The sequence below is a fragment of the Crocodylus siamensis genome, chromosome 1 (assembly GCF_052110815.1).
Source record: "Crocodylus siamensis isolate JL-2025a chromosome 1, ASM5211081v1, whole genome shotgun sequence".
Lineage (NCBI taxonomy): Eukaryota > Metazoa > Chordata > Crocodylia > Crocodylidae > Crocodylus > Crocodylus siamensis.
In genome coordinates, this window is record NC_143395.1 from 120004479 (window position 1) to 120019422 (window position 14944).

Sequence of the window (14944 nt, forward strand, 5' to 3'; positions counted from 1 at the left end):
TAATTGAGACTAAACACTTTAGCATGCTGAAGTCATATATCGCTGAGGTAAATTGAAATGATTTTAGATGGAAGAATGGTGGATTAGCTGAATGAGCAGGAAATACATACTTATTCTGATGGCAATATCACTTTAAAGAGCACCAGAGATGTATTTTTCTCTTTTGCTGTAGGTTGACATTTACAGCCTTCAAGTGGTGGGCAAATCAGACATTAATCTGTGTTGCCCATCAGACCAGGAAAAGACTTCCATCTTCATGATAAGAGCAGTACTACCACTCTACTACTGGCTGTTCCAGGTTTTAGAAATCATTCTAAGTAGTTAGACTGAAGTATTAAGTAGTGGAGGTTGTTGGGTAGTTCAAGAAGTTGCTGGCCAGAAAAAACAGCTGGAGAAAAAGGATTATCCAATAGCAGAAAATGGGGTTTGGAAGTGTTAGCAAGGAGGTCAGAATAAGCCTTTGGATGAGATCTGTGGGGATGGAAATACAAGTTTTATGTTTGTTTTGATAGGAATGATGGACACTAGGGCTGTGCAAAGCTTCAGTCCCTGATTCAGTTTGGCAGAGATTTGGCTCAATTTGGTGGCCAAATCTCTGAATCTGGATTGAATCAGAGGACCCTTTAATCTCTCCTAATTAAATCGGAACCCTCCAAATTGATTTGGAGAGATTCGGAAAGATTTGGCAATTTGGACATAGACACAGCTTTAAATGTTTTCTCTACATACCTCTAAATAGGAGGCGGCTTATGAATGCTGCAGTGCTGGGGTGCATGGAGCATCCCACAGAAGCACGGGGGGCTCCCCAGCACACTTGGCAGCAGACCCGTAAGTAAACCAGAAGCATTTTTGGTCCATTTCTGGATCTGCTGGGCAGTGCACAGGTGACTCTCCCACCCCCCAGCTCAGTGACTGGTGCCCCCTGGATCTGGGGGGGGCACCCTGCAGCCAATCTCTGAGCCCAGGGGGGTTATGGGGAGGGTCCTCAGTGCACTCCCTGATGGAACTGGAAGTGGACCGGAAGTACTTCTGGTTTACTTCCAGGTTCACCACCGAGCATGTGGTGCCACCATGCTCCTGTGGGACACTCCATCCACCCCAGTATTGCAGCATTCATGAGCTGCGCTGGTATCTTGAGGTATGTAAAAAAACATTTAAAGCTGTGTCTGTGTCTGTGTCCAAATCACTGATTCTCCAAATCAGCACTGAATCTTCAGATTCAGATTCAACCAAATAAAATCAAGAACCATGATCCAAATCAATGAATTGAATCACTGTCCCTGATTCAGGCTGAATCTGAATAGAATAGGGCCTGCTTCGCACACCCCTAATGGACAGTTGACTACACACTTGTTTCCACATGCCCTTTGCCCTACATGCTAAGTATCAAAGGGTTTAGGCATACACAAACAATTCTTATACTGTGATTAATGGTATAGGTCAGGGGGTCAAACTCATCCATTGGAACATGGCCTCCCGTTAGTGAGAGAGAACAGCACATTAGGTGCATACCCAATATACTAACTTTTAGACAGTTAAAAACCAGCTTAACTTTTTAAAATTGACTTAACTGTCAGAGCGTACATACATATGTGGAATAGTGTCAACTTACATGCAGGCCAAGATAATACACCTTTGAGGCATATTATTTTGAGTTGTAGTAGTTAAGTCGACTTAGCTTATAAGGTGGCTGGCACCATGTCAAGGAGCTGTATGTGTGTATGCTCTGACATGGCTTTACTTAAGCCAAAGTAGCTAAATTGCCTTATTTTGAGTCAATTTAGTACATGTGAACACACTCATTGAGGGCAGTATACACCAGGACTACTTCCTGATATAGGGCTTATGACCAGGAAAAGTGTTTCTTCTCTTAGGTAATATGAAAGCCCTGAAATCTTTCTCTTCCTTTTTTGTTTCTTTTTATCAAGACTAGGCTATGGCAATGTTTTCTTGCTAAATGTATTCCCCCCCTTTTTATTTTCTTGTCCATCCATCATCCCCATAAAAAAATAGGCTGGAGATTAGCAAGAACCTTATGACAATGAGGGTGGTCAAACATTGGAACATACTACATAGAGAAATTGTATAATTTCCATCCTTGGAAATTTTGAGAAGGTTATCCAGACACTTGGCTGGGATGGTTTATTTAGGGATGATTCTGCCTTGCATTGGAGGCTGGATTAGATGACTTCCTGAACTCCCTTCCAGCCTTATATTCCTGTGATCCCGTGATCCTACACAAAGGTGTGATAAATCTGGAAAAAAATGGAAGGTGACTTCTACAAAATGTAAGATTTTTAGGTTGGAAGTTTCAGCACATTTTATACATATGAAATAGCTGTATCAGGCAAAAAGTTTCTTTCTAAAAAAATAAAATGTAGCCAATACACTAGGAAATTCCTAACCTCTTATCTCCCCAAATAGCTGGCCATTCTAATTCAAAGTATAGATTTAGTTGCACACAGAGAGATGGTGAGGTCATTTCCAGACAAGCCAAATTTCAAACCTTGCTCAGTCTTGTCTGGGGAAAAAGACCTAAATGATAGGATTTCTAACATTGCTCAATATTCTGCTCAAATTTATGAGAAACTTTTTTCTGTATTTAGACTAAGTATTTCTCTTCCCCATAGAGCCAAGTGATCTTTGAGCTGGATCCTTTACAAGGAAGAGAGAGGACATTCACTTTTGATGCTGATTTTGCTGGCAAGTAATTTTACATTAAGGCAGCACACAGTGAGGAGCTTTAGCATCTAGGTGGTGCTCTCTCCACACAGCTTGAGTTGGAGCATTTCTGAAACTAACAAAGTTGCATGCTTTTGCTACCTAATAATTGTAAAGCTTTATTTTTCTTTCCATGGAGAATATGCTAGACAAAACCAGGAAGCTGTGTAACAGTAACCTTTACACTTCCATGTCTTTGTACAAAATTGCTAGGCAACACTGTATGGATCTACCTTGTAAATTCACAATCCAGCACACCAACTTCCTTTCTTTTAGTTAATCAGTTACTACTTTTAAACTTTTACCCTCTATTTTACTTTCAATGATCATTTTAAAGCAGCATCTTTTCTTAAGTCTTTTTTAGCTTACCAACTCCAGCTGATAGCACACCACTTGCTGAAACTGGGGTGTGGGGGTTAAGAGGAGGAATAAACTTATGAAGACTTAGGTGGAAAAGTGCTATGTATGCTCATCTTACCATTCCAGAGCAGAACTGCTTGTCTGACCTCCAGTTATGTAGCAACAAGGGGAAAATTTCCTGGAATTAGGCCACTGCAGGAACTCTGGTTTAAGTCATGGCTGTCATCTGAGAAACAAATTTCCAGGCATTTTTAAATTTAATTCACTTAATTTTTATGCAATTGAATTAGAAGATGTGATTAAGGATCACATAATACACCGTTGGGCCTGTACAACCTTAGTAATACATGAAATGGAGAAGCATGACAAACTTATTATAAGAGGAAATGGTGAAATCTCTTGCACTGGTTTGGTACAGTGCCTACTTGTTTCAGATGTAGACAGAGGTGGGGAGGACTAGACCCAAGAAAGCTGAAGCAGGAGTGGATAACAATCTTCTACTGCAATGTCTTGATGTGGCTCTTTGAGAAATTAATTACTTAAATCTTAAATGACAGCAGCAATGAAAGTACACGTGAAAACTTCTCCAGTTGTAAAAATCTTAAACTAGCACTACATACAAACTGCCCTTGCTCTTTGCAATCTGCCCTACTGTTTGTTTGTTTTCCTTCCTGCAAGTCAACTGCTCCAGCAAAAGTTGGAAACTCTGATCAAGCTAAAGGTTTAGCTTAACTTTCCATGACAGCAGCTCCATTCTTAGTGCTGTGGATTCAAAGGTGGGACAAAGATGACCTTTTCCATTGCTGAGCACTTTCCCTTTCAGTTAAATGGAGCAGAGAGGCTTTATTTTAGGAGTCCACCTGTCCTCAATTCAAGGTGCTTAGGATCTTACCTTTCTATGCATTTAGTGCTTACAAAACCTCTCTCTTACACCTTATGACACCCTGCTGACTTTGCCTGAGTAAGTAAATCCATTTTTAAACAGGAAAGCTAAAAATGGAAAACATTTCACTGTTCCAGAAATTTAAATCACTTGGCAGACTGAAATTTTAAAGACAACCAAACCAAATCAAACCATGTCCCTTTTAATCCAGATGCAGTGCTTGAAAACCTTCCGCTGAGGTTTACATGGGAAGCCTGCCCAGCTGTAGAATGCTTCCTAGCTCTGTGAAGCATGGTGATTCACAACTGTAGCTAGAGCATAGATAGATAGATAGATAAATAGATAGACCTTCAATACATTTATCTATGAAAAATATTCTCCTTCCTTCCTTCCTTCCTTTCTGGGTGAGAATACAACCTTGGAAAAAAAGGTTTGGCAGGTCCTAGTCCTTGCAAGTTAAACAGTGAGAAGTGATCAGGTGTGTGTGTGTGTGTGTGTACACTGCTTCCTACTTCCACTTTTTGACTGTAAACCCCGTTGTGCATTTTATGGAGCAGGAAGCAACATGTGTGTGTGTGTGTATATATATATATATATATATATATGTCCATATATGTAACACATAGACATAACGGGATTTAGTGTCAGAAAGTGGAAGCATCCCCTAAAGGCTCTGCACTGCTTTCAAATAACCCATTCTATGCAAGCTCAGTGGGACTTTTAGTTTACACCAAAACTTTTACAGCAGTGATTTGGACCCCCTGTGACATAGAGCTGGACAGAAGCATCATTGATTAACCAGAAATTCAGGGGGGAAAAATGTCAGTAATTGCTGTCCCTCTTCCTCCCACCTCGTCCCTCTGCCCTGTCAACAGCTCCCCGTTCCTGCTGCGCACCTCTGCTTTGCAACCCTCCTGCATTCAACGAAGGCAGGACGTGCAAAGCCATCATCTGTTTTAAGAAACGGAAGTCCCCTGTCAAGCCAGTCTTACTCACTGCAAAAACCACTCATTAATATAAATCCTTGAAAACAGGAGACGCTGATGTCCATGAATTAAATATAAACTTCTCCCCACTCTCCGAGTGTCCTGGACAAAGCGATCACGGATTTCTATTCATCCCCTTGGGAATAGTGACGTCTCTCAAGTAACGTGATCGCTGTTTCTGAAGCAGAAACGTGCTCCTATGTATAAACCCTATAAAATGAGGCGGTTGGATGGGCTGGCCAGAGTGTGCTGAAGGAGAGGGCAGGCATCAGCCTCGCAAGAAGGGCTGGAGACCTCCCGAGCAGCGGGAGCCCCGGCCACGGATTCAGCACCTTGGAGAGTTCCCCGCTTCCCAGAGGCACCGCACAGGCTCCCAGCGCTGTGAGTAAACTCGCTTTCTCCCTTCCTCCTTTAAAACCTTTGAAAGTCTTCTTCCAGCGGAGGGGTAGCCCCACTTGCTAAGAGAAATGCAAACCATCTAGGCTCTAAAAACTTTCTGAACACCTAGTAGGTGGGGATGCTACCAGTGCCTAGACATTACTTCCTTCTCTGACCATCTTGCTCGCAGTCCTTCACCCTTCCCTGGGTGCTTTCTCTAGTTAGCTGGCTTTCTGTTGCCGAGTGAGGAATGGATAAGATGTGTGAAAGAAAGTACTAAGTATAATATTTTGTTGATAGTCACGATCAGGCAGAGTATTTTGCAAACTGTCAGTCTCACTTTTAATGAACCTTGGGCTTTCTCTGTCTATACTCTTGCAGGCAGGTTGGTGCACGTTAGTGGTTTCTCTCTTACCTGAAAAGGTCACACCATGGTTACTTGGGTCCCTTTTGTAGCCAGTTGTTTCCTACTCTACTTCCTTGATATTTAAATCAAGTGGGTTTCTCTTTCTCATTTAATCAGCTATTTTCTGTTCTGGAATGAAAAGGGGGTTAAAGAGGGAAGTAGTGGGATATTGAACTCTAAAAAAATTTCCACTTGAGGACAATTTCCAAGCTAAAAAAAAATGCATGCTCTTTTAAAATCAATGTTTAATGCTTCTTTTTATGACATTCTCCACTTCCTACTTGTTTTGTTTTGATGTTATTTTGCTTGAAATGAAGGAAACTTCTCTTCTGCGGTGGTATTTAGAAACTGTAGCCTAAGAACCGTTGAATCTATGTTAAAATATTTGATTGTCATCATACTTTTAGGTTATTACACTACAAGTCAAGTAATCCAGTACTATGCTTTCCTAAGAAAGCACAAAACTAGAGGAGCCATGATAGTAATTAACATGGTCACTTCATCATTCTGTAGAATCAAACAGGTTTATGTTAGTTCTTTACAAATGCTACTGGTTTTCAATAAAACGTCTCTTCTTTATCTTCTGTCTTTACCAAAGAACAGGAATTATAAGGCAGAAATAAAGCCATTTTGTTAGTCTGAGTTTCAGGCCAGAGAAACAAGAGAGATTTCATCAAATTTTAAGGGTTGGTATTTTGGCACAATAAAGTTGAGTTAAAAAGTATACTCCATAGAAGAAATTTACTCATGAAATCCCTCACAGAACCAGCAAAGTATCTCATAAATGGTCCTCTTTATTTTTTTATAGGAAACCAGTGGTGATAGGAGGTTTTTACTGTCTTCTATTCACTAACACAGGTCTAAAAAGATGGAACATAGAAGTAGCTCCCAGCTTCTTGTGTCCATTACACTCTTCAGTGTTCTCTGTTCACGGGCACAGACATTACCTCCTTTGGGGACATTCTCAGCTATGAGGTAAGTTCTATTCTAGCTTAGGCAACCTCTAGTTAATGCACCTTGCTTCTTTACCATATGAATTTGCAAATGAGTAATGGGAACAAACTTACTAGTTACAATCATTAGCATATCTGTTTTACTGTATTTGTTGTTTAAACTCAATTTAAGACTTGATAGTACCTATGACTTGAATCAACATGACATTAAGTGACTAATAATGATCGAATACACTAACAAAGGTAGAAATAGCATCAGTAAAGATAAACCTTTTTAGCATTAGAACAAATTATATGGACAACAACTTATTTTTGCCATTAGTGTAAAAGTTAAAGGGAGCTTAAGGAAGGCAACACCCTTCTTCATATGCTGCTCAAGAACACCAGTAAATAATTTTTTTCAACCAGTACTCACATCATTGGTGGATGTTGATTAACTACTTTCGAAATTATTTTAAGGTCATACCAAAAATTTCCCCTCCAACAACTCTTTGGAAATGATTACTGCAAACAGAAAAAATGGTAGGATATTTAAAAAATCACTGATTAAAGTATACTCCTGTAGAGACTATTGGCCCAACAAAAATATTAAGTTTCAGCTCTTCTAGATATCATCCCTACCAAAACAGCTGGACTGGCTCCTGTACTTCTTCAGATATGTACCAAACTTAAAGGTATTCAAAGTGCAACAAATTAGGATACTCAGTAGGCAGAGGAAATCTTCACCTATGTATATTTCCCATCCTTTTCCTGTTTAACCCCCCCCCAATTTATTACATTCATTGAATTGTTTAAATGTTTATTATTTTCCAGATTAGATTAAATCAATTGCAATAGTTTGCATTTCCTTATTTACCTGAGAAATATGTAGGGATTGATACAAAGAAATATAGCACAGGAACAGAGCACATGCATTCATTTCTTATTTCTCACTTAAATACTTCTGCTTGTTTTATGAAATATATGTATATGAATGCCGGCTGACTGCAGTTAAATCATGCATGAATTACTCATGTGAGTAGTTCAGTAGGTACAATTAATATGTAATGAATAAGCCAATACAATACTATGGATCTTTCCTCAGCATGCACATGAATTTTTACATCATGATACATGGTAGTTTTTCATAAAAACAGGAAACTATCACTTTCTATATAATATAGTAGTAATAGTCCACCACTGCAATGCAATCATGCTCTTCTCAATAATATGTGAGATCTTATATGCCTCTGTTGTGGGAGGAATGTTGTCAGCATTAAAGAAAAAAAAGTTTGTGGGAGAAAATTTGGAATATTAATATGATTTGAACAGAGTAGTGATTAAGGCACACTATGAAACAAAATTCATTATGATCAGTGGGATGTTATGAAAATTTACTAGAAAATCCACCAAAAAAAGAACAAAAATAGTATTTAGATGTATGATTACCTCCCTTATTTAAGTTGCACTCCTCCAGGGTAAAATTTCCTTTTCTCCACAGAGAATGTACACAGAAGTCTAGATACCACTGCAATTGCATTTAAATATATATATTTTTTTGAAATCTTAATGGAACCTAAGTTGAGCATAGGTCTTATACTGTCCTATTGTGCAGGGAGGAATTTCATTCATAATTTATATCATTCATATACTACTGCACATTGCAACTGCCGTCATTAAAAGATTTACAGTCATTCTTTGACTTATCATTGATTGTATGGTGTTATTAAATTTTGTTTAATGACAACATAAAAAAATATCATATTATATATTGTCAAGGATCATATAAGTTAAGATGCAGAGAACTGTTATGGCAGGCTCTCTGTCATCATACAGTGCAGGATAATTCCCTTAAGAGTATTTCTACCATTTTATCCAGCCTACTTTAAAATGCATGGGAGACATGTATATGTTTTGACACACATAAGCCTGCATGCAAATTGCATTGACACCGATAGTACTAAATATCCTCAATTTACAATTACTCACTCTATTTTCTTCTCCAATAGACTGGGAAACAGAATGCCATTTGATGTAGCAAGTGAACCTGATCAACCCCAAGATTCATTAAAAGCTGAAACTGACATTTTGCAAAATACTGTGCCTGAACATGACAAATATTATTTGGATGCATCCAGAGCTATGGATAGGTGAGAATTTTTACTGACCTAAATGAAAATGATGATGCATTGCTTGAATGACACCAACATTTGGAACTGTTCTTCTCAAACTTATCTCTACAAGCTTTCCAAGTGATTCAGATATGTGAAAGAAAGAACTAAGTTTAAAAGTAATGCATAATGTCAGCAGTAGGGGCATCTGCAAATGTTTTATTGATTATATGGCCATTCTGCCAGGAATACTGTGACTGTCCATAGACGGGCTAAAATAAAAATTTTAATGACCAACTTGAAGGATTTCAATACAATAAGTTTTTCATATAATATATAAAAAAAATAAAAATATTTGAAAAATAATATGCTTATAAAATTAAAATACTGCCCTCTCCTGTGCAGTTACATCTAACATGAAGAGCACTATTTTTACTGTGGACTTCTTTTTTCAACCATTTCAGAAATACCCGACATGCTGATGGACTTTTCACCAGTGGCTACAGCAAACTCTTGGGTCAACTTTCTGCAAAAAAATATCTGGAATCACTTATTGGAAAGCGAGTTAGGTAAGTAAGACATGTTAGGCAGAAGCATTTATCTTTATGTGGATTTTTAACATCTGATTAGCAATACCTGGACATTCTGTACTTCAGTTGTATTGACTGGAAATTAGGGATGATGCTATTTACTTAAAAAAAATTTTAGGAAAATAAAATTATGGAGTTACAGAGAGTTTTGAAATGGTAAACAATAATTGAAATGAGAATGGTTATTTAGATAAACAACATGAAGAAACTAGCATATTTTACTTTAAAATATTCACCTTTTTAAATCGAATGCATGCAGTAATTTCTATTTCCTTTTATGTTTAAAAAGCAACAACCTCCTGGATGAACAGATGCCTGTAAAACGTCACTCTGATGCTGTGTTTACTGACAACTACAGCCGTCTTAGAAAGCAAATGGCTGTGAAAAAATATTTAAACTCAGTTTTAACTGGAAAAAGAAGGTAATAAGAGAAAAAGATAGTTTAAACAACAGACAAATAAAAGACAATTAGCATTAATGGCTTTAACTCCCCTTAAAATACAGACAGGTGCTAGTGATGTTTTCTCTCAGTGCTTTATTTAGAAGACACTTCACTGTCAAATTACTGTAAAATAAAGATGATGCACAAAGTTTGGTATTCTTAAAATAGATAAAAATGTTACTGATGTATCTGAAAATTTGTATTTAGAACAAGCATCCTAGTAAAGGAAATAATAAAAGACTAGATCATATGCATAGGAATTGCCCTCAAGCAGTAACTTTACAAATCACAATACACAATATTTGAAATGTACACCAGTATTTGTAGTTCTAAGTATATCTGATAACTTTGGAAGTCTGTGACATGCTACTTTATTTGAAATCAAAATGGAATGAAACAGAATTACTGTTATTAGTGTTGGTTAGTTTTTTTCTGAGTGTGCAAATCCATGTTTCTGATCTGCAACAGCCAAGAAGAGCTAAACCCCACCAAACTTCATGATGAAGCAGAACTGCTTGAACCCTTTTCAGAAAACTATGATGATGTTTCTGTAGATGAGTTGCTGAACCGCCTCCCCTTGGTAGGTCCAAATGTATTTTTACCCTTGACATTCAGTAGTAGCCGCCTTACCCTTGAAATACGATTAATCGTACATGAAACATGGCCTTTTGGGAAAATGCTCTCATTTGGCATGAGCCACATTCCATGAGACATTTCATATGTCTATAGGGAATGTCTCACAGCATAAGAACCACTTTAATAACATTAATTAAATGATTCCATGATTAGTTGTTCTGAGTTTCTAATTAAATGAACAGTTTGACATTGTTTGTAGTGTACCAAACTCACTTTGGTTTCAAATCTACAGTGAAATATAAAACTCAGATTGACTCATTTTTTAATTAGGAGGAATATTCTGTCCTATGAGAATAAGTTCGCTGGTATTTCTTTTAATTAAAAAAACAGAATTCCATCAACATTTTTTCCCTTGCCTGTTTCTCATTCATCAAAATCTGATCTACCCCTAGAACAAAGAGATCTGAGGCACACGTACACTATACTACACACACGCGCACACACACACACGCCCACGCGCGCGTACCAGCTGATTCATAGCTCAGACTGTTTTCTTGCAAGTAGAACAAGATAGTTTCATAAAGGACATATACAGAGAGGACAGGTCCATGGATAGCTGGTATATAAAACAGACATGTACCCTTTGACATCCCATCTGTAAACCAAAGATAGTGGATACCAAATAGGGCAAGGATTGTACTAGACATGCCCTATACATGTACCCTTCCTCTAAAGTGTCCACTACTTGCCACTGTCAGAGGCAGAATGTTGGACTAGATGACCATTTGTCTGATCCAGTTTGACACTTCTTATGTTCTTAGGTTAAGACCCTTTTAATCTTGTTTCCATATTAGCATATAGGTTTCTATTTCCTATTTAACTGTGCTGCTAATGTTTCAAAATTTGTGGAGACAGTGTACCTCCTTCATAGCTGTGTCTCTTTGCTGTTATGGTATTGCCAGCAACAGGAATTTCAATCTGTTCCTGGAAATTTCTGTTTGTTTCTTCCTCCTTTTATAAAGGGACTGTAGGAGTGCAAGAGACTTCCCTGAAAAGGAATAATTTACCCAGTGTGGCCAGTTATTCTTACAGTAAAAAGCAAAACTTTACTGGAATAAGAGAGAATCTGAACTCCCTTTCCAAGGATACAGTTACTCCCAACACCATCTCTCTTGCATAGTAGAACCAAATGCAATAGCATTTTACTGGAGCGACTGATCCTCCAAACACTCAATGTTAGTCATAGTGCTTATTGCTTAGCATAAATAAGTGTGTTGCTATTACTTCCATTACAAAGCCCTGTACCCCACTAGTCAGTGCTAGAGTGTTTTGGCTTTTGGTTTGATATATACCATTGTTCTATATTTTAGGATGCTGCAACTGCTTGTAAAATGGATTATTTTAAAATAATCTATTCTTGTTTTTCAGAACCTCTGAAGGACATCTGGTAAAAGCTATGACAAGAACAAACTTTTTTTTTTGATTTCCACATAGTATTTCAAAGAAAAAACTTCAGTATTCAAACCAAAACCAATATATCGTGAAGTGAAAATTGTGATATTTTTGTTTCTTATATAATAAACTTTGATGTTTACACTGTAAATATTAATTTAGAATCCTCTACCTAAAGCTGTACATATGTATGCTATCTAACTCATGGAAAATATGTGATTTCATATGCTGTAAATCCTTTACGTCAATAAATTCATTTGAAAAAGAGGAGTGCACACTATTGGACAATCTCAAACTACTGGCTAACTGGCTTATATTAACTATACCATCATTTCAGAAAAAACTGTGTGATGTGATGGATACATTTCCTGACAACTTCATAAATAAGTATAAAAGCTCATGGATTCAGTATATTCAAGCTGTCTCAGCAAAGATTGCAGGGAGGAGTTCATGTACAAAAATGTATGCTTTTTAACACTTTATCAACATAAAAAAGGCATTACACACGATTTGATATTTAATAGAACCTTTTTTTTTTCTTCTACATTTTGAATATTTTCATAATATACAAATTCAGTTAAAGCCAGAAATGTGTCTTTATTTTTAATGGTAATAGAGATGAGCATTTTTTAATTCAGGCTTGCCAAAGCACACAAAAGGAGAAGGGAAAACGCTACCCTTTTATTTGTCTGATGTGCTAAAGTCATAAACCATAAGAGAATTCTACATTTGATTGTGTATACCTTTGCTGATGAAAGTATTCCTAATATATATATAAAGTAGATCTGAAGACACTTTGCTATTTTTTCAAAATGAATGTAACTTATGAAATATGAAGACAATAAAACATTTTATTATCACTGCATATATTAGTGGTTTGATTCAATACTGGAATTGCCTGAACAAAAGAAACCCCTTTTAGCAGAGGAAAATCAGCACATGCTTTCTTTAAAAGACACAATGCTCCCATTTCCTGATTGTGTTAATCCCGTTTTATATCAGTGCAATATCTATCTATCTATTTGTCTGTCTGTCTGTCTGTCTATCTATCTATCTAGATATAAGATGGGATTAACACAATAACATTTGAGATGTAACACACTATCTATCTATGTATTTATCTATGTATTTATCTTAGATAGCTACACACACACACACACACACATACACACACTGCTTCAAACTAAAATGTCTTAAAAAGTTGCAGAAACTGAAATATCTAAAAGTTGCTAAACTGTGCTAAAACCTAAGACTTAGGGGGCACAATTCCATTTTCCTTTATATACCCAAATGGCAGCTTTCTAGTTGTGAAAGTAGCGTTTTTACACTTCAACAGTTTGTGATTCTATTACACCTGCAGTGTGAGTACATATATGTGTGCACAGACCTGAGTACGTGCAGTAGTCTATATTCTGGGCTGGCACATGTGGGTAAGTGTACGCACGCATTCTGGACCCAAAAGTGTTTGTAGGTGATGAAAAATGCAGCTGGCCAGAAATCTTACTAACAGGTATTAGATGCTGGATGGAAAGAGGGAGGGCCAGCCTGTAATAGCAACCTTAATAGCTAGGCAACTAGAGTGCTCATCCAGAAAATAGGAGACTCGGGTTCCAGGCCCCACCCACCCAGAGATGGTTTGAACCCACATCTCCCTGACTTTCTAGCATATTACTCTAACCACCATGTCACATATGAAATTTTACTCAGCCTTCTGTCCAGCACTTCTTTTTAAGCTGAGCTGTTAGCCAACTAAAAGAAGAGATATATAGGGCCAAGAGTGAGAAAACAAAATTGAGTTATATGGCTTAGTGAGATAGTTTCTCACCTGGACTGAGGGGCCTTGGGTTTCCAACCTGGATCCTTGCTCCCCACTGCACTGTTCTTCAGCTATTTTATCCCAGAGCTATTTAATGTAAGGGGCAGTGACTCAGCTTTACAAAGAGTTCTGGAGAATGGGCTGGGTAATATCTCACATACTGCATGGTGGTTAAACTGCTATGCTAGATGGATTTTGAGAGGCCGGTTTACTGAATGAGTGCCCTAAACCACTCAGTTCTTGGAGGTAGAACATGGGATACTGTTTCTTGCTATTCTTTGACTTATACTCAGGTGTGTATGCATGTAGCTATGTAGTGCAGGACAGGTGCTGCAATTGGTTCATATGTCCACACTATAGGAAGAAATCGACTACCCTTGGCACAGCTACACTTGATGTTTACTGCAGAGCTACTTAGCTCCACAATAAACATCTTGGGGTCTACACATGGGTCCCTTGTAGGGCACAGAAAACTAATAAACTCCACAGCAGGGTAGTACTTATGAATGCAAGTACTAGCCTGCTATGGAGTTTTTTCATGCATAGCAGTGCATGGGTAGATGCTGGCCTGGTTGGCTGGGGCATGAAGGTGCTTCAATGCAGGGGCTGCCTGCCAGCTAGCTCCAAGCTGAAGTGTACTTGTGCCCTGGTTGGAGCAGTCCCAGCTTGCAGGCTGACTGGGGCTGCTCTAATTGGGTTCCTCATGCTGCTCATGAATAAATTCTGGAGCTGATTGCTCTGGAGTTAAATGCTCCCAGGTAACAGCATACATTCAAATGGTGTGCCCACCAGCAAAAAACTCCGGAGCAATAAGCTCCAGAGTTTATTCATGTATACTAATTGCACATGTAGATGTGCCCTTTGTTTCATAAATGGCAGTTTTCTAGCTTGACATTTATGTATAAGCCTATGACCCTTGTAATCTGGACACATAAGCATGTGTTCAGTTGTACCACTTTAAATGGGTGGGAGAAAGTATAGAAGTTTAGCTGACTCTGTTGCAACAATGCAATCTGTTTGCTCCTGCCCACAGTAAATGGGAGCAAAAATGCAATAATTACCATGTTTCATTAAGAGATAAGTTACCGTGGAATAGCTTCACTTTCAGTGGGACAGGTTCAGACAGATACTTACAAGCAGAAAGTCTCCCTCCCATTACAAAAAGTATAACTGTATCGTCTGTCCACAGCCTTTCAAGAACAAAGGTTCACGTAATACATTACTGTAACAGGGTTGTCTGTCTCTTTAAGGAGAACCAGTCAGCTCTGTTAAGAAAGCCCAGCTGTGCAGC

General features: G+C 38.0%; 1 protein-coding gene across 1 annotated transcript; it reads left to right on the forward strand.

The window, feature by feature from the left end:
• Positions 1-5207: 5207 nt before the first annotated feature.
• VIP (vasoactive intestinal peptide) lies at positions 5208-12683 on the forward strand. Its single transcript, XM_090031470.1, has 7 exons — positions 5208-5331; positions 6593-6709; positions 8676-8816; positions 9242-9346; positions 9657-9788; positions 10278-10389; positions 11814-12683. The coding sequence occupies exons 2-7, from the start codon at positions 6603-6605 to the stop codon at positions 11820-11822; spliced, it is 606 nt and encodes a 201-aa protein (XP_089887596.1). The 5' UTR covers positions 5208-5331; positions 6593-6602; the 3' UTR covers positions 11823-12683.
• Positions 12684-14944: the final 2261 nt, after the last annotated feature.